The sequence below is a fragment of the Girardinichthys multiradiatus genome, chromosome 11 (assembly GCF_021462225.1).
Source record: "Girardinichthys multiradiatus isolate DD_20200921_A chromosome 11, DD_fGirMul_XY1, whole genome shotgun sequence".
In the NCBI taxonomy this organism is placed as follows: Eukaryota; Metazoa; Chordata; class Actinopteri; order Cyprinodontiformes; family Goodeidae; genus Girardinichthys; species Girardinichthys multiradiatus.
In genome coordinates, this window is record NC_061804.1 from 39,759,869 (window position 1) to 39,780,916 (window position 21,048).

General features: G+C 43.1%; 1 protein-coding gene across 10 annotated transcripts in view; it reads right to left on the minus strand.

Moving 5' to 3' along the window:
- The window catches only part of b3gat1b (beta-1,3-glucuronyltransferase 1 (glucuronosyltransferase P) b), a 43,075-nt gene that overhangs the window by 11,865 nt on the left and 10,162 nt on the right, over nt 1–21,048 (minus strand). For 6 of the 10 annotated variants that reach the window (XR_007040392.1, XR_007040399.1, XR_007040398.1 and 3 more), the window contains exons 2-5: nt 15,414–15,646; nt 6,202–6,341; nt 4,454–4,956; nt 4,003–4,299 (exon numbers count right to left, since the gene is read on the minus strand). Coding sequence is in view for 2 of the 10 variants with exons in the window: in XM_047379904.1 (XP_047235860.1) it covers nt 4,003–4,299; nt 4,454–4,956; nt 6,202–6,310 (909 nt within the window). In the remaining 8 variants the exon portion in view is untranslated. The remainder of the gene's footprint in view (nt 1–4,002; nt 4,300–4,453; nt 4,957–6,201; nt 6,342–15,413; nt 15,647–21,048) is intronic. The other 4 variants (XR_007040395.1, XR_007040393.1, XR_007040396.1 and 1 more) reach the window with 4 other exon arrangements.

Consider the following 21,048-nt stretch of genomic DNA (forward strand, 5'->3'; position numbering starts at 1 on the left):
CACGTGTCTTGACGGACAGCCAATTGTGGCTTAGCTCTGGTGAAATTCCTTTAGGTCTACTACTAGAAATTGTACCTTGTGAGAGGCCTTGCTTATGCAGCTTAACAATCCTACTACGTTCAAAGACAGTGAGCTTTGGTGCCATCAGAAAGTCCTGACATTGTAAATACTTGACAGAAAATGACATGGAATCCAAATGTTTGAACAGATTTTGTCTTTTCAAGGCCTTGGTCTTAAACATTTGATCCACTGACAAAGACATGTTTGCAGTTGTCAATACATTGTCTGCTCACAATATCTTATCTCTTGCTAATATGTCTTATTTTGGCATTGTGATGCTCTACTTAGAACATTCTTAAGATCCAATACTGCAAAATGCAAATTCTTGCAGTTTTTTTAACTGGTCTTAAGATTTTGTTGAGGAGTGTATATAGGTGTTATTTTCAGGTCTTGAGTTGTACGTTCTGCCACCATTTGGTGGTTACTTTCAGCAGAGAGAAACTTCTAAACATCAGACAGTCCTCTCTTGGCATTTTTTCACCATCATTAATTGACACCAGCTTCACAGAGATCCTGGCCAACAGAGCGGTGGCTCTCTATGGACTATACTGTCGGGAAGAGAGCAGGCGTGCTCGTAAACTCTGACAGCGGGGACTACGTCCACCTGACAAATGTGCATTCCCTGGCCAACAAGATGGACAAACTGATCCTCCTCATCTGTAAAAACTCGAACCTCTGAACTCTGGACCACTGCTACACAACGATGCATATTGTGCTGTCACCAGGGCTGCTTTGGGGTTTTCTGACCACTATCTTGTCCATCTCATCCCAACCTACAGGCAGAATTTAAAAGCTTACAACCCTGTGGTTTGGACAATAAAGAAGTTGACTGATGACTCAAAGCAGATGTTACAGACCTGCTTTGACTGCACAGATTGGACTGTTTTTGAAACTTCAGCCACTGATTCAAACCAACTTACTTAGGTGGTGACATCATACATCAGTTTCTGTGAGGACCTGTGTGTACAGACCAAGATGTTTTGCACACACAATAACAATAAACCTTCGTTCATTTCTCATCTGAGGCACATGTGCAGGGATAAGGAAGAGGCTCACAGCAGTGGGGACCAGGCCCTGTATAAGCAGGACAAGAACAAACTGACCAAAGAGATCAAAGCAGCAAAGAGAAGCTACAGTGAGAAGTTAAAGAAACGGTTCTCACTTGGAGACGCTTCTGCTGTTTGGAATGGTTTGAAAACCTCACTCCCTACAGGAGACCTTCCCCTTACCCTGAGGAGAATCCTCGCCTGGCAAATCAGTTGAATGGCTTCTACTGCAGCAGTTCACACCTCAACCCAACTCTTCTACCTCCCATTAAGACACAAGTTCTTTCCATACACCAACCACGTCACTACCTTCAGATCTCCTGCCTACACTAAGGATCTCAGAGGAAGATGTAAATAAGTTCTTTCAGCGCCTGAAAACAAGGAAGGCCTCAGGACCTGATACTGTCTCTCCATCATGCCTGAGAGTCTGCATCTACCAACTGGCACACATCTTCCCAGAGATCTTCAACAAGTCACTGGAGCTGTGTGAGGTTCCCTCCTGCTTCAAACGCTCCACCATCATCCCAGTACCCAAGAAACCCACCATCACAGGATTAAATGACTACAGGCCTGTCGCCCTGACGTCTGTGGTCATGAAATCCTTTGAGTGACTGGTGTTGAAGCACCTGAAGGACATCACAGGCCCCCTGCTGGACCCCCTGCAGTTTGCCTACCAGGCAAACAGGTCAGCAGATGGTGCAGTCAACTTGGAACTTCACTTCATCCTGCAACACCTCGACCACCCAGGGATGTATGCCAGGACCCTGTTTGTGGACTTCAACTCAGTCTTCCACACCATCAATCCAGACATCTTCCACCAGAAGCTAATCCAGCTCAAAGTCCCAGCCTCCAGCTGTCAGTGGATCACCAGCTTCCTGAAGGACCGGCAGTAGCAGGTGAGGCTGGGGAGCATTTTCTCCTGCACAAGAACCATCAGCACCGGAGCACCCCAGGGGGGTGTTCTCTCCCCACTCCTCTTCTCCCTCTACACAAATGACTACCTCAGCGGACCCATCTGTGAAACTCCTGAAGTTTGCAGATGACACCACTGTTATTGGTCTGATCCAGGACAGTGATGAATCTGTATACAGACAGGAGGTGGATCGGCTGGTACACTGGTGTGGTCAGAACCACCGAGAATTTAACCCACTCAAGACTGTGGACTTCACGACCTTCGGAGAACATCACCCCCACACCATCCTCAACAACACTGTATCTACTGTGGACCACTTCCAGTTCCTATGAACCACCATTTCTCGAAACCTTAGGTGGTCCTCACGCATAGACAATGTGCGGAAGAAGGCCCAGCAGAGACTGTACTTCTTGAGGCAACTCAAGAAGTTCAACCTTCCAGAGGATCTGCTTGTCATCTTCTACACTGCCATAATTCAGTCTGTGCTGTTTTCGTCCATCTCAGTGTGGTTAAGCTCCTCCACAAAACAGGACATGTCCAGACTGCAATGAACAATCAGGTCTGCAGAGAGAATCATCAGGGCTCACCTTCCATCTATCCAGGACTTCTACAGGTCCAGTGTCAGGAAAAGGGTGGCTAAAATCTCTGCAGACACCACACATCCTGCACACAAACTGTTTAGGCTTTTACCTACAGAGCGCTGTCTGCTAAAACTTGCTGCCACAAAGACAGTTTCTTCAAGCCACTCCAGTGTGCACTGGAGTGTCTCGATGCTGAGTGTGAAGCAGCCGGGATGAGAGTCAGCTCCTGTAAGTCTGAGGCAATGGTTCTTGACCAGAAAAAAGGTTGAATGCCCACTCTGGGTTGGGGGTCAGTCTCTGTTTCAAGTAAAGGAGGTTAAGTATCTTGGTGTCTTATTCACGAGTGATAGTAGGATGGAACAGGAGATGGACAGATGGATTGGGGCTTCATCTGCGGTAATGTGGTGCCACTCTGGTCTGTTGCGATGAAGAATGAGCTGAGCCACAAAGCCAGCTCTCAATTTACTGGTCTGTCTACGTTCTGACCCCCAACAATGGCCACGAAGTACCAATCATGACCAAAAGAACAAGATCAAGGATAGAGATAGAGATAGATTTAGAGCAGTTGCGGATGCTGGTCTTTCAAGGAGGGGAAGCTCAATTTCAAGATCGCTGATTCGCTCATTTCGCTGTCAATCAAAAAGGGATTCAGCCTCAGACAGATCATCCAATCATCATGCAGAAGCTGAGAGTTGGGCCGGCCGAGGCCAGCCCACTGCCCCATAGACCCCCAGAGACGCTGAGCGTCCGATGGGCAGGACAAAGTCCAGCATTAATCCAATGACTCGTCTTGTTTCGCTGCAGCCGAGGCTGCCCCATAAACCCTCAGAGACGCTGAGCGTCCGATGGGCGGGACAAAGCCCAGCATTTTTGCTTCGCTATTGAACTCACTGTTTAAAGCACTGTGAAGCTGCGGGAATGAGTGAGAGGAAAGCCGTGTCGTTACCAGTGATAAGAAGCTGATTCTGAACAAAAGTTGAGTGCGTTGTAGTGCATATTTAGTCAATGACATGTACACACAACAGTATATATTTGATCACTTATTTTTTTGAAATTTTAGGGGAAGCTCAGCTTCCCTTGCAGTCTTAAAGCAATCGCCACTGATTTAGAGGTAGGGGGGGAGCTCAATGTAGAGCCACTGCCACTGGGGAGAGGGATGTCTGGGGTTCCCTCCTAGACCTGTTGTCCCCGTGACCCGATCTCAGATAAGAGGAAGACAATGGATTGATGGAAAGCACCAAGAACTTTTTTCCGTGCCAAAATTATGTTCTACTTTGGTTAATCAGTCACCTGAAATCCCAATAAAATACATTGTAGTTTGTAGTTGGAACATTACAAAATGTGAAAAAGTCTTAGAAATATGTTCACAGGGCAGTGTAAGCGTTCAGGGAACATTTCTTACCTTAGTGCAGTTTGAAGCTTTAGGTTCCAACTCGCTCAGAGTCACCAATTCCCTCAGTAAACTACTCTCCTGGTATCCTCCCTTCACCCCTCGCAGCTTGAAATAAGCCTGAGGTTTGGACAGAATTAGGCTTAGGTTCACTGCAAACCCAGCCATGTCTATAGCAAAGGGCCGATGTGGGTCAAAGACAGTTTTCCAGCCATGCACCTTGCCTCTGGTATTTATTTTGGGTGACTCGTATCGTAGCCCACCCACAAATGCCACTGGCCACACAGACACCTTTTTAGTGGACCTCATCTGTTAGACGAAAGCACAGAGATGCAACTTACTCATGGGAGTTTACAGAAATCCTTACGTCTCTTTTCATGAACAAGCATTTAGCAAAGACATGTAATAGGAAGGTGAGAGAGCAAAAAGAGATCAGTTTTACTTTTAAAATGCATCACCTAACCTCTTCAAACAGTTGCAGACTGTATGTGTTGTCATCATCTGCAAAGTAAACAACTCCAGGCTGGCTGTAGTTCACGGTGAAGGTCTCTCGTAGCCATCGTAGGGCCAGGTTCCTCTGCAAGGTGCCACGGGGTACTCTGGGGTTCCTACCATCCCCTCTAGTTTTATAGTTCAAAGGTGTCTCCACATTGAGATGGGTGTAGTTAAGGTCTGTTTCCTGAAGGAAGCGACTGACCAGAGCGGTCCTCCTCTGGGAGTCCTCCACCACGATCCAGTGCAGGTTTGATATGTGAAGCAGCGTGTTGGCCAGTCGGGTCAGCTCAGCCTTCTGAACTGGGCGGCTGTAAGTAGGAGTGATGATGTGGAGAGTAGGAAGGATTTTGGACCAGGGCGGGGGCCGGCTGTATACATACTCAGTTCGGACCACGTGCACAATGTCATTGTTCTGAAGTGAGAAGGATTCCTTTAAGGCTCTTGAGTCCGAGCGACCTCTTAATTTGTCAGCTAGTGAGGAACAAAAAGAGAATAAGTCGTAGCTTCTGTATTTGCTCATTTATGGCTATATAAATGGTGAGTCATGGCACAATGTGCTTATTTTTTGGTTAGATGCAAACCATACAAGTGAGAAATAGAGATGCACCAAAAAATCCGCTTATTACTAAAATTAGGTGATTTTCAGCTTTTCTGTCCCTTACATATAACAAGCCAGTTGAAGCTTAAAAATGCTAACATTTTCCTCCCAGATATACACATCATACCTAAGAGCTAACAGGTTATGCTAGCAACAAACTCTTCAGTCTGGAGGTTGTTGTTGAGAGACTCAAAGTCAATTATTTCTAGCATCAGTGAGATACATTAAAGAGAATATAGAAAAAACACAAATGTTGAAAGAAGCTGTTGAAAAGGCAACAATTTTTTAGGGAAGCATGTTGGCTTTTTAGGCTGCTACTTCTAAACTGGGAGTGGGATATAAGCAGCTAACAAGAAGACTGATGGGATTACAGCACAGTTGCTCCTTTAGAGGTGTTTACTTCTGTCAACATGCTGAATTTGTAAATCTCACAGACTTCCAATTAAGGTACACATAAACTGCTGTTTACTATGGTTATGTCATGAAGTGTGGTTGTGGAATACGGCCCATGCGCAGAGTGCAGATTGAACATCATAATGAGTTATTAAAAAGAACAGGAAACCTACAAGGAGAAAAGTGGATCAGCTGAGACAGAAGGTAAACTGGAAAGGGAAACTAATTAAGGGTGGGGCGGAGCAGGAGGGACGCTGTGTAAATCCGGGGTAAGGATCATGACAGGTTATTGCTCACCACACTAATTGTTAATATAAGATGCTAAAGAGAATCTAAAATATCAACTGCAAAGTCCCTGTGTCTTTGTTTCAAAGTTTAATTGTTTTAAGTGATTCTCACACACATGGTGTGACATCGCCTCTGCTCCTTCTGTAAATATTTAATAACTACACGTAGTGTGAAGGCTGGAAAAAAAAACAACATAAAATTGCATTTTATCAAAGCACTTTCCTTTTTATCAGTTATCAGCAAGTCCGAGCTGTGCAAAACAGCTCAGACTTGCTGATTGGACATTGGTCTCTAATGGGTGCAACTCAATCAAAAAAAGCTAATATTTTCAAACTTATGTTAGATCTTACTGGTGCAAATATACCAGCATCTTGTAACATAGGACTGAAAATAATTAATTATTTCTGAAAGCACCAACCCAGCCTTGGATTTTTTACCTTTTTGAGCAGCTAGGACAGAGGCCTGTCTTTGGTGCCAAACACTGACGAGCAGCGTCCAAGGCAACACAATCAGTACAATGGCAACAATGTCTCGTCTCTTCGGCATCTCCAGGGTGGCCGCCAAGACATCTCACTGTCTGAAATAAATACAACACACAGTTTACTTACTCTACTTTTAAGTATTATTAATTTCTTTATTACTAAGCCAAACGGTAATTGTTTTCTTTCTAAAAAAGTCTTTGTTCCATTAGAATTCCTTTGTCAGTATTTTTTCTAGGTCTTGAAAAGCCAATTAAACATCTTGAATTAAATAATCTAATTAAGTTTAGGCCTTAATATTCTTGAACACACTGAGATTTTCCATACTAAGTCTTAAATTAAATTCAGTCATCTCTTAAGTCAGTTTTTTCATTCATTTTCCGATCAAGTATTTGTCTCTTTTTCTGGATATTTGCTGTCGTTCCATGATTTTTAGTTCTGGCTGAGAAATTTAGGTAGTATTAGATCATGAGAAAACTACAAACACAATAATGCAAGGAACCAATTAGCCCCATTGAAAGGCATGTATCCACATTCATCCTTCCTGTGAAAGAATTTTGCTTCAAAAAGTGAAAGATTGAATGTTTGGGTAAAGTCCGAATGTTCTTATCATGTACCAGATACTCTATTATTATAACAAGGTGTATTATATAACAAGGCTTGTTGGAATAACAGGCTCTTAAGGGTGGAGCTGTAACCTTCTGTCCTTCTACATAATTCATCCATTCATTACTTCTTTATACAGCTGTTTAGGGGTGGGGGCTGATGCTTATCTATTGGACTAAAAAGATTTTTATGTTCCTACACAGTTTCTTTGTAGATTAATGTACTCTTAAAATGCAATAGGCAGGTCCAGTATTTATTAAGTGAGGTTCTGTTGAAAGGTTATTAGCGGTTAATATCTTACCTTCAGCACACAACTCCCAGATCAGCAGGCAAATAGGGTTCACTTAAACTGCTTTAATACTTAGTGCGTTTTACTTCAGTTTAGTTTCTCTGACCAGATGATGTGTCATGGTGCACTGCCTCCAACCTTAATATTGTGTAAATAATAATCGGCCTCTGTGTAAATAGCCATCCAATGCAAACAGGACAGTAACGTTTTTGAGACTGGAGAAGGTAGAAGTCCATTTTAGTCTTAGGTTTTCTCAGGGAACCAGTTAGCTTCACCCCCTAGAACCAGCTTATCCGAATATATATACCGATAGAGGGTGTTATCAACTGCAGGTTCAACAGTAAATATTCGTAACTTTTAAACAGAACCTCAATGCCAAAATCCTGAACTACCACTTAAAGATAAACTGCTCAGGTTTTCTCATATTTGGAGTTTAGTTTCAGACTTGAATAAAGATGACAGAGACCAGTCCCCCACACTTCCTAATAAGTCAGTAGAAACAAAAAGGAAAGTATCCAGAGCTTTTAGAATGATCTGTGGTAGAACTTGAGAATTAGATAATAACAATAAGGCTCCTTTACAAAACCTTTCTGAAATAAACATGCGAAAAAAAAAGCCACATCTGAGCTCCTTCTGGCCATTCATAAATCACAAGTGGAGATGATATCCTGCATGGTATCCTGTATAACTGGGAAAGTTTATTTACAAATCAAGACACAAAGTTGCAAAGTGCTGCACATTTAAGTTACTGTATATATTGAACAAAACAATGAAATTATTACATAAAGTCCTGGTAGATCAAAACAGCTTTCAGATGGTTTTTAAAAGCATTCACAGAATCAGCATTGCCAAGTTTAAGGGGCAAATCGTTTATCATCATAAACATAATTTAATAATTTATAAAGTGCTTTACAAACCAAAGTGTTTACCAGGTAAATGACAGATACAATGAAAATAAAAACAGATATTTAATGAAAAGCCATTAAAGCAATTAAAGGCAAAGATGAAACAAGCACTGGCCTTCTACAGTTCAGGAGCCACCGACTAAAAGGCCATTTCTAGGTTGGGATTGAAGGCTATAGGAGGAGTAGTGTGTTTAGTTAGAGGCTGACACTAATGATCAGGAAGCTTGTTATTTAGAACCCTTTAGGGGAGAACAAGGAACCCAAATTGAACTCTGAAATCTACTGGGAGTCAGTGTAAAGAGTATAAGACAATACGGGATGGCAGGAAGTGTGGTGCAGCATTGAAGACAGCACACTGCATAAAATCTGTGACAGTAGTCTCCCCATACCTTCCTTTTTTCAACAGTAATGGCAGACAAACTCAGTGCAGCAATCCTGATCTTGGTTGAGCAAATGCTTTAAATTTAAATGATATATTTTGGCCTCTTTTCTTCTCTTTGGAAATCATTTCTGGATCTTGTTTATGCTTTTACATCTACAAACCATACATCATACATTACTACCTGTGACAACCTGGCTTGGCAAGTCAGTGGCGTATGAGAGGCGGGCGGATTTCAACCCTCCTGGTCAAATGGGTCCTTTCACGAAACACATGGACATGGCAAGAAGGTACCCTAATCATGCCTTAAAGTGTTTTGTTAAAGTACTTACTGAATTTGTCCAGATAATACAGTCATTCTAAACAATAATAAGAGGGAAAACCTAGCGCAACAATAATTGGATGATTACATTTGATTCAAAATTACTCCCCAATAATTACCTGTTATTTTTCATTTGTAATGATATAATTTAACATTATACATTCTTTATGTATCACCCTATGTTATTACTGAGATGTAATGTAAAGAGTCTCCTATAGCCCCATTACTGTGGATCACATTCTGAAGACCATCAACATTCTGTAGCTGCAAGGGATAAACTACAAGAAAATAAGCATTTTGTCAAGAAGCAAAGCAGAAATCTAGGTCAGACAGAGCTCCAAGCTTCCTGTTTTATCTCAAGTAAAAACAGACTGGTTGTAACAGAGAAAAGGAAAAATAACATCCTTTTGTTGTGCTTAACAGTAGACATTGATGTATGTCAGATAAATTACAAGAAAAAGCATATTCTTCTAAAGTATGGCTAAAAAGAAATCCTGAGACTAATCCAGAAGTTTAGGTCAAGCTTATTTTAACGAAGTAAAGCAATAACTACAAGTTTCTGTTTAGTTGGAATAAACAGCCAGTAGTACAAACTAGCTTGGTATAGAATGATAAATACGTTGTCCCTTCCTCCTTAATTCCAGATGATGCTTTCAGATCTCTTATTAGCATAATCCTCCACTTTGGCCAGCCACAGAATTTGGAACTCAGCTTTTACTCGCTGTGTTTTCAGATGTGAACTTAACTTAAACGCTAGAAGACTTTGAGTCCGGATACCATCAAGACTTTATTACCAACAAAATATTTTATAATACTACCTTTATTTTTGTGTTAAGCAAAGCAATTCCTACATACAGTTCATACAGGGAGCAGGAGCAAGTAAAACTAATTTGGTGATTATTAACCTTGTGTGTTTAAATATTTTTTGCCACACACAGATGTTTGTTCTGGCTCTATAACAATTTTACAACATTAAACATTGGGTAAACATAATAATAACTTCTGAAATCTGATGGTTTGGCTGATGTATTGCAGCTTTGAATGTGTGCAGATAACACAACAAGAATGTTGTGTTATCTGCATGTAGACCTTTGGCTACAGGAGCCACAGCCACACATTTAATACAGTAGAAAAATACAATTCCAGTAAGGTGTTCACATGCAGTGCCATGAAAACTATTTGTTTTTGCTCAACCTGACTCATGTGAAAATGTAATTTCCCCATTAACCTTATTATTGACTGTGCCACCCTTGGCCTCAACACCCCACCAAGCGTATGCAGTAATGAAAACATTTACATCGCTGTGGAGGAATTTTGGCCCTCCCTTCTTTGAAGGATGGTGTTAATTCAGCCACTCTGGAGGGTTTGAGCCTGTTTAAAGTGATGCCACAGCATCTCAGTTGGTTAGGTCAGACATTTACTAGGCCACTTCAAAAACCTTTATTTAGTTTATTTTGACTATTTAGATGTAGACTTGTTGGTTTGCTTTGTATGATTGTCCTCCTGCATAACCCAAATATGCTTGAGTTAAGGTCAGGAACTGATGTTCTCCTTCAGGATTCTCTGGTAGGAGCAGAATTCCCTTTTCCAACAATTACAGCAAGACATTGTCCATGTCTTGAGGCACCAAAGCAGCCTCAGACCATCACACTCATGTCATGTCTGACTGTTGGTATGATTTATTTTTCTCAAATCCTGTGTTAGTTTTATACCATGTGTACAACATGTAAGTCATGAAAAATAAGCAATTTCATACAAAACAAATATCGCTATTTAGTGTGAGTTACCACATGTTAAACTCTGTTTTTAGTCTACACCATAGGAGTTCTAAGAAATCCACCCAACTCCTCTTTTCAAGCTTGTACTACCTTTATCTTCAGGCTTCCCTGCATGAAATAGATTATTTGTTGATTAATAACAACTCAGTGAAATTACAGTAATTAATCCTTGATTAAAAACAATCCACCCCTAGTCTTAGTTCAGAGGTGGTGCCATCAAATTAAATCAGGTTATGTTTAACGAGGCCGTATATGACCAGCATGTCATTGACACAAATGAACAGAAGAGATGACTCCACCTCTTGACTACTGTTTATCCACTGAAATTACATTAGACTAAACTGCAGACATGGAATAATTTTACTTGAGGCTGAAAAAAGACAATTTCTCAATGTAAAATCCATCCATCCATCCATCCATCCATCCATCCATCCATCCATCCATCCATCCATCCATCCATTCATCCATCCATCCATCCATCCATCCATCCATCCATCCATCCATCCATCCATCCATCATCCATCCATCCATCCATCCATCCATCCATCCATCCATCCATCCATCCATCCATCTATCTATCCATCCATCCATCCATCCATCCATCCATCCATCCATCCATCCATCCATCCATCCATCCATCCATCCATCCATCCATCCATCCATCCATCCATGCATGCCTTCTGAAGGCAGTTACTTGCACTGGTTTGTGTTGGCCTGTCACATTAAATCATGCCAAGAAAGTACTGAAGGTCTTTGTTGTAATGTGACAAAATGTAAAAATGGGGTGTGAACATTATTCAGCCCACTTCATGTTGATTGCCCTGATGGCCCTGGAAGGAAGGTAATATTTCTAGGTTCTTATTGTTATTCTTTCTGTTATAGTCATCTCTGTTTAATATCCTCCATCATTCTAAAATCTGTTTAGGTATCAGGTGGACCGTTGTTACTGATGCAAAACATAACCTTTAGAGTCCACCACATCCTCCACCCACACAACCATTTGAATCATCTGTGAATGTAAAGTGCATACAGTGAATGGAGAGGTTAGTTCTGCTGGAGGAGGAATGTTTTAACCCACTTCATATCCCAAGGCAGAAGGGCACATGGTTGCAAACTGCTGCTCAGCTGCACACTTGTGCATATGCAGATACCTATATATGTACAGGGATTGGACAATGAAACTGAAACACCTGTCATTTTAGTGTGGGAGGTTTCATGGCTAAATTGGACCAGCCTGGTAGCCAGTCTTCATTGATTGCACATTGCACCAGTAAGAGCAGAGTGTGAAGGTTCAATTAGCAGGGTAAGAGCACAGTTTTGCCCAAAATATTGAAATGCACACAACATTATGGGTGACATACCAGAGTTCAAAAGAGGACAAATTGTTGGTGCACGTCTTGCTGGCGCATCTGTGACCAAGACAGCAAGTCTTTGTGATGTATCAAGAGCCACGGTATCCAGGGTAATGTCAGCATACCACCAAGAAGGATGAACCACATCCAACAGGATTAACTGTGGACGCAAGAGGAAGCTGTCTGAAAGGGATGTTTGGGTGCTAACCCGGATTGTATCCAAAAAACATAAAACCACGGCTGCCCAAATCACGGCAGAATTAAATGTGCACCTCAACTCTCCTGTTTCCAGCAGAACTGTCCGTCGGGATCTCCACAGGGTCAATATACATGGCCGGGCTGCTATAGCCAAACCTTTGGTCACTCGTGCCAATGCAAAACGTCGGTTTCAATGCTGCAAGGAGCACAAATCTTGGGCTGTGGACAATGTGAAACATGTATTGTTCTCTGATGAGTCCACCTTTACTGTTTTCCCCACATCCGGGAGAGTTACGGTGTGGAGAAGCCCCAAAGAAGCGTACCACCCAGACTGTTGCATGTCCAGAGTGAAGCATGGGGGTGGATCAGTGATGGTTTGGGCTGCCATATCATGGCATTCCCTTGGCCCAATACTTGTGCTAGATGGGCGCATCACTGCCAAGGACTACCGAACCATTCTTGAGGACCATGTGCATCCAATGGTTCAAACATTGTATCCTGAAGGCGGTGCCTTGTATCAGGATGACAATGCACCAATACACACAGCAAGACTGGTGAAAGATTGGTTTGATGGACATGAAAGTGAAGTTGAACATCTCCCATGGCCTGCACAGTCACCAGATCTAAATATTATTGAGCCACTTTGGGGTGTTTTGGAGGAGCGAGTCAGGAAACGTTTTCCTCCACCAGTATCACGTAGTGACCTGGCCACTATCCTGCAATAAGAATGGCTTAAAATCCCTCTGACCACTGTGCAGGACTTGTATATGTCATTCCCAAGACGAATTGATGCTGAATTGGCCGCAAAAGGAGGCCCTACACCATACTAATAAATTATTGTGGTCTAAAACCAGGTGTTTCAGTTTCATTGTCCAACCCCTGTATGTTAGCATTCATGCTTGCACATAAAACGAAGAAAAAACAAATCACCAATGAGAAAACGTTTGCTAACTAATGGGTAATATAACACCTTCCGTTCTTAAAAAAACTAACCACTTCCATAATGGTTTGTAAAGATCAGATTTCAGAATTTAGTAGGTCATACAGACTTGATCTTATTCTTGTTGTCTATGTGCTTCTGGGTATAATGGATTGTTTTCTCTGACTGAATCTGTCATGACCCACACCTGATTTGTGTTTCTGTTAATTGCTTCCACCTGTTTTCCATGTAGTTCTGTCCATCTCTGTTGTATTTAAGTCAGTGTGTTCTGTTCCCTCATTGTCGGGTATTCTGTTGTATCTTCATTGCAGTTGCTGTTGTCATTTGTGGTTCCTGAGTTTTCCTTCATGTCCTTTAAGTTCATTTTTGTTCAATAAACGTCTACCATGTCTACATGCACCTGCCGATGTCCTGCTGCCGCTTTGGTCCTTCAACACCGCAAACCGTGACAGTATGACCCGACCACTGTCACACGGAGCACACAGACGTAAATACAACAGAGATGAATAGAACTACATGGAAAACAGGTGGGTGCAATTACTGGAAACACAAAACAGCTGCGGATTATGACACAATCAGCCTGGAAGCTCCCAGTAGATGGGTCTTATATCTTTAGTACCATACTTCATTTTAGAAGCAGTCACTGTTTAAATTCAGCTACAAGACTTAATGTCCCTCCAAATCACACAGCATATTTGTTCTGAAAGATGCACTCAGGACATACAGGTCCTTCTCAAAATATTAGCATATTGTGATAAAGTTAATTATTTTCCATAATGTCATGATGAAAATTTAACATTCATATATTTTAGATTTATTGCACACTAACTGAAATATTTCAGGTCTTTTATTGTCTTAATACGGATGATTTTGGCATACAGCTCATGAAAACCCAAAATTCCTGTCTCACAAAATTAGCATATCATTAAAAGGGTCTCTAAACGAGCTATGAACCTAATCATCTGAATCAACGAGTTAACTCTAAACACCTGCAAAAGATTCCTGAGGCCTTTAAAACTCTCAGCCTGGTTCATCACTCAAAACCCCAATCATGGGTAAGACTGCCGACCTGACTGCTGTCCAGAAGGCCACTATTGACACCCTCAAGCAAGAGGGTAAGACACAGAAATAAATTTCAGAACGAATAGGCTGTTCCCAGAGTGCTGTATCAAGGCACCTCAGTGGGAAGTCTGTGGGAAGGAAAACGTGTGGCAGAAAACGCTGCACAACGAGAAGAGGTGACCGGACCCTGAGGAAGATTTTGGAGAAGGGCCGATTCCAGACCTTGGGGGACCTGCGGAAGCAGTGGACTGAGTCTGGAGTAGAAACATCCAGAGCCACCGTGCACAGGCGTGTGCAGGAAATGGGCTACAGGTGCCGCATTCCCCAGACCTGGGCTACAGAGAAGCAGCACTGGACTGTTGCTCAGTGGTCCAAAGTACTTTTTTCGGATGAAAGCAAATTCTGCATGTCATTCAGAAATCAAGGTGCCAGAGTCTGGAGGAAGACTGGGGAGAAGGAAATGCCAAAATGCCAGACGTCCAGTGTCAAGTACCCACAGTCAGTGATGGTCTGGGGTGCCGTGTCAGCTGCTGGTGTTGGTCCACTGTGTTTTATCAAGGGCAGGGTCAATGCAGCTAGCTATCAGGAGATTTTGGAGCACTTCATGCTTTCATCTGCTGAAAAGCTTTATGGAGATGAAGATTTCATTTTTCAGCACGACCTGGCACCTGCTCACAGTGCCAAAACCACTGGTAAATGGTTTACTGACCATGGTATCACTGTGCTCAATTGGCCTGCCAACTCTCCTGACCTGAACCCCATAGAGAATCTGTGGGATATTGTGAAGAGAACGTTGAGAGACTCAAGACCCAACACTCTGGATGAGCTAAAGGCCGCTATCGAAGCATCCTGGGCCTCCATAAGACCTCAGCAGTGCCACAGGCTGATTGTCTCCATGCCACACCGCATTGAAGCAGTAATTTCTGCCAAAGGATTCCCGACCAAGTATTGAGTGCATAACTGTACATGATTATTTGAAGGTTGACGTTTTTTGTATTAAAAACACTTTTCTTTTATTGGTCGGATGAAATATGCTAATTTTGTGAGATAGGAATTTTGGGTTTTCATGAGCTGTATGCCAAAATCATCTGTATTAAGACAATAAAAGACCTGAAATATTTCAGTTAGTGTGCAATGAATCTAAAATATATGAATGTTAAATTTTCATCATGACATTATGGAAAATAATTAACTTTATCACAATATGCTAATATTTTGAGAAGGACCTGTATTTTTCTAACTTTTAAATCCTGTTGGTCGGCATTGTTCGACTGAAAAGAATCCATTACACTGAGAATACTACAGTTAAAGCAGCTAGAAGTAAAAGATAGACACTTACATACATGAATAAGGATCCTGCACGTCTAATCCTGTTGGGCTGTGAGGAGTTTTTCTAGTATAGAGTCAGCATCTGATAAACACAGCGATCTGTTAATTCCTCTTTCAGGAAGAAAAGTAGAAAACGGTGAGCAGTAAGGTTGATCAGGTTGACAACTTGTGCACTTTGCTCACACCATCCAGTGGTGGCAATCTAAGCCTCAGGTCCCAGGGTTGCGTCCTCAGTGCCAGCCACTGTAGAAACAGAGGAGGTCATCCCAATGAAAGAATGCTGCTTCTCATGGCTAAAACAAAGGCAGGTATTGTCAAAGCTGGGCAAGGGGTTGGGTTGGTATGGGCAGTCATGGCAAGAGAACTCAGGACAATAGAATTAATCACATACAAAAACAGCAACACCAGTGCATTTTGTTTTAGGATGAAAACAGCTTTGAAAAAAATGAGAGAGAAAGAAAATCTTTAGTCATGGACCAATTGGTGAGACAGTAAGGATATTTCTAATGTATATATTTTAAAAGAGCAGAATGCTAGCTAAACCTTTTCTCTGAATATTTAGGAGTGTGATAAAAGGATTGTTATGATTTAAGGCATGAAAGGCAGTAAATATTTTCTGCTAAAACAATGACAATAAAAGAAAATTGACATGTCCTTCAAAATGATCCAGTTTTCATTATGCATTTTAATGAGTGATCATACTTTTTCCATGTAAGGTTAGGCTGTTTGGAAAAATCGCCTACTACATTACAAACAGGCATTTTTACTAGCAGTTTGAAATAGAACTCTAAAAGATGTTTCTTTAGGCTGAAACATGTCCTGAATACGGCTGTGTCTCTTCTGACACACATAAGTTTTTGCCATTAACAAAGATGGGTGGGATCATGTTGAAGAGTAGTGAGACAAAACAGCTAATTGGAATTCAATCAGGAATTGTTTGTTTCACAAGTGGGGACACTTGAAAATAGAACAGTAACAAAAATAAGTGCTCTCTCCATGTAGTGGGCATTGCAAACAAATGTGTATTTCCCATATGTGAATTTCTAACTCTTCTTTCAGTCAGCTGAAATAATCAGATCAAGAGCTTTGGGACAAATGGGTGGAAGAATGGAAAATTTAATTGTTTGTTAAGTCATTCGTTAAGGGGGATCTATGCATGTATTACAATATTATCATATTATTATTGTTATCAGTAGCCGTAGTAGTAGTAAGAGTAGTATTAACATACGTTATGCCTTAGTACACTGATCCCATCTGCATTTTTAATTTGTTGGTATCGGCATGCCTGATTTAATTGTACTCCTGATTTGTAATAGCGTAAGTTTTATTCAGGATCATTCAGCATGGACAGGCTGTATATCTGGCATATCCAGGCTCGTGAACCTCACCCAAATGCTGAATTGCACTCCAATCGTTTCTATTTAATTAAAATCAGGGTTTTAAGGTTTATGCAAATGTCATAAATTTTTTTATGTGTATTTATTTCTAAATCAGGGCATTGGTGAAATTAAATTCAGACTCAGAAGATTACCAGTGATTATACAATTTAACCCAGAGAGCCATCGTTTGCACAAATTTTAATCCATACATAATCATCACAACACTGTTTTGGCTAAAATATGCGGTCGTGCAAATATGGTGAAGTTCTGCCTCCCCACATGTTGTGGATTTTTAGGTTGAGAGGTTAAAGTAATGTTTGTCTCATTGTGTTGCTGAGAATCACACTAAACATTACAACATCAACCAGTTGGCAAACTTCAAGTGAAACTTTGTTGGACGGTTGGACTGCCCGTGTGGGAACAATAAAGTTATGGGAGCACAGTTTAGAAACATTTACATCATGTATCTTTAGCAAATGTTTGTAATGTTTGTTTTCAGTCAGATTGATGAATTAGCCTTGTTCATGTAAGTTGATCTCCTTCACATGAACAAACCCTGCACACATGCTGGACAAGATTTCCCTGCATTCACAACATGCATCAATTGACATAAGAAGAAATTCACCAGAAATTTGTTTCAGCTCTAAGTGGGTCATTTGCACAAACATGTAAACAATTACTAGTGATTAGGTTTCAATTCATGTGTATACAATGAAAATGAATGACAGAGAAACTAATCATTTTTGTAAGAACTCTCTCCATCAGATGTCTTTTTTGAAGAATAGCTGCTCTTAAGTAAGTTGTAAACACATTATTTTATTGTAATATTCAGCGAGAGTTTAAGAATTCAATGTGGGTGTCTGTGCTACAGTTACAGCTTTTTATAGGTAAGATTTTAAGAGATAGCCACAAAGCATGTGAAATCTTACATTTCAGGCAAAGTGTTAATTAGTTCCAGAGAGCCTTGTGCTAGCAGCACATTTCACAGACACAAATGGCAAAATGTTCCATTTACAGTAGTCTGTATCACAAAAGCATCTTTTCAATTAATTTAACAGTACTCCTTAGATTTGGATTTTGGGAGACTGCTAAAACTCATTAAGAAGCAACAAAATCTGAGAAAAGAATCAACACATTTCATTTAACGTTTTACAGAATTTCACAGAAGGCTAAGAATTTTCTCTAAATTAATTTTTGTTAAAACTAAAACCTTGGAGAAAAACTGGACTTTTGTATTTTTTGGAAATTTAACATATGCAGGGTCATAATTAAAAATGAAGTACACCCATCTTCAGAATGACAATCTTACATATGAAGACATAAAAAACAAACATCTGGTGGTTAGCAGGGCCTGATATTATAAAGCAGGTTCAGCTCCTCCAGGGGAAGCCCGAGGCATCCCTGGCCAGCCAAGAAACATAGTCCCTCCAGCGTGTCCTGGGCCTCCGCCCGGTGGGACGTGCCTGGCACCTCCCGAGGGAGGTGTCCATGAGGCATCCGGTATAGATGTCCCAGCCACCTCAACTGGCTTCTCTCGATGAGGAGGAGCAGCGGCTCTACTCCGAGCTCTCCCTGGATGGCCGAGCTCCTCACCCTATCTCCAAGGGAATGCCCGGCCATCCTATGGAGGAAGCTCATTTCAGTCGCTTGTATCAGGGATCTCGTCCTTTCGGTCATGACCCAAAGTTCATGGCAATAGGTGAGGGTAGGAACGTAGACAAACAGGTAAATCGGGAGCTTCGCTTTCTGTCCCCATTACTGCAGCAGCCACACCGATCCGTCTGTCGATCTCCCGCTCCATTCTCCCCTTACTCGTGAACAAGACCCCTAGATACTTGAACTCCTCGACTTGAGGACCAAGTCATCTGCAAAAAGAAGAGATGAAATCCACTGATCTCCAAACCAGACACCCTCCGGCCCTTGGCACCTAGAAATCCTGTACATAAAAGTTATGAACAGGACCGGTGACAAAGGACAGCCCTGCCGGAGTCCAACATGCACCGGGAACAGGTCAGACTTAGTGCCAGCAATGCGTACCAAACTCCTGCTCCACTTGAGACCGGATGGCCCCTAATAAAGGGCCCCCGACTCCGTACTCCTGGAGCACCCCCCACAGGGCACCACAAGGGACACAGTATAATGCCTTCTCCAGGTACACAAAATACATGTGGACTGGTTGGGCAAACTCCCATGAACCCTCGAGTACCCTGCAGAGGGTGTAGACATGGTTCAGTGTTCCACGGCTGGGACGAAAACCACACTGCTCCTCCTGAAGCCGAGGTTCGACTATCGGCTGGACTCTCCAATACCCTGGCATAGGCCTTACCAGGTAGACTGAGGAGTGTAACCCCCCAGTAGTTGGAACTCACCCTCCGGTCACCCTTCTTATGAAGGGGGACCACCACCCGGTCTGCCAATGTTGAAGAGGGGCGTGCCCCACAACATCCAGAGACTTGAGGTACTCAGGGTGGATCTCATCCACCCCTGAAGCCCGCCACCATGGAACTTTTTAACCACCTCGGTGACTTCAACCTGGGTGATGAAAGAGTCCAACCGTGTGTCCCCAGCCTCTACTTCCACTAGGGAATGCGTGACAGCAAGATTGAGGAGATCCTCAAAGTACTCCTTCCACCGCCCAATAATGTCCCCAGTTGAGGTCAGCAGCTCCCCACCCCCACTGTAAACAGTGTTGGCACAGAACTGCTTCCCACTCCTGAGGTCACCGGATGGTTTGCCAGAATGGCTTTGAGGCCAACTGGTAGTCCTTCTCCATGGCCTCACCAAACTCCTTCCAGGCCAGAGTTTTTGCCTCTGCCTCTGCCACAGCCCGGGCCGGGGCACGCTTGGCCTCACGATACCCGCCTCAGGAGTCCCACAAGCCAACCACAGTCGATAGGACTCCTTCTTCAGTTTGACAGCCTCCCTTACTACTGGTGTCCACCACTAGGTCCAGGGATTGCCGTCGCAACAGGAACCGCAGACCTTACGTCCACAGCTACGGGAGGCAGCATCGACTATAGATGTGGAGAACATGGCCCACTCTGACTGTATGTCTCCAACCTCCCCCAGAATCTGGTCAAAGCTCTCCTGGAGGTAGGAGTTGAATACATCCCTGCCCAAGGGATCCGCTAGATGTTCCCAGCAGACCCTCACCATATGCTTGGGCCTGCCAAGTCTGTCCGGCTTTCTTCTCTCTTCACCCGGGTGAACATGTGCCCGAAGGTCTGAAGACACAACAAAGTCGATCATCGACCTCTTGCCTGGTTCCAAGTGCACTGATGAACACCCTTGTGCTTGAACATGGTGTTCATTTTGGACAATCCGTGACTAGCACAGAAGTCCAATAATGAAACACCACTCGGATTTAGATCGGGGAGGCCATTCCTCCCAATCACACCTCTCCAGGTGTCACTGTCGTATCCCAAGTGGGCTTTGAAGTCTCCCAGCAGAATAACAGAGTCCCTGGGAAGGGCACTATGCAGCACCCCAGACAGGGACGCCAAGAAGGCCGGGTACTCCCCACTACCGCTCGGCCAGTAGGCCAAAACGACAGTCAGAGACCTGTCCCCGACCCAAAGGCGCAAGGACGCGACCCTCTCATCCACTGGGATACCCCTCAACATGGGATGGCTGAGATGGGGGGCAACAAGCAAGCCCACCCCAGCTCGCCGCCTCTCCCCGCAGACCACTCCAGAGTAGAAGAGAGCCCAGCCTCTCTTGAGGAACTGGGTTCCAGAGCCCACGCTGTGCATGGAGGTGAGCCCAGCTATTTTTAGTCAATATCTCTCGACCTCCCACACAAGCTCAGGCTCCTTCCCCCCCAGTGAGGTGACATTCAACGTCCCTAGAGCCAGCCTAAGCATCCGGAGATCATGCCGTCGAGGTCTCCACCTCCGTCTGCTGCCCGATCCTCTGTGCACCGGTCCCTCATGGTTCCCCCTTCAGGTGGTGGGCCCACTGGTGTATGGCCTTGTGTCTCTCATTTGGGCTTGGCCTGGCTGGGTCCCGCGAGGAGCAACCCGGCCACCAGGCGCTATCCAATGAGACCCGACCTCAGTCTCCAGGGTAGGACCCTGGCTCCGCTGTACCGGGTCATCATGTGCCTTGATTTTCTGGTCCTCATGAAGGTGTTTTTGAACCGCTCTTTGTGTGACCTGTCACCCAGAGCCTGTTTGCCATGGGAGAGCCTACCAAGGCCCATTTAAGCCCCAGACAACGTAGCCTCTAGGATCATTTGAGCACTCAAACCACTCCACCATGTTAAGG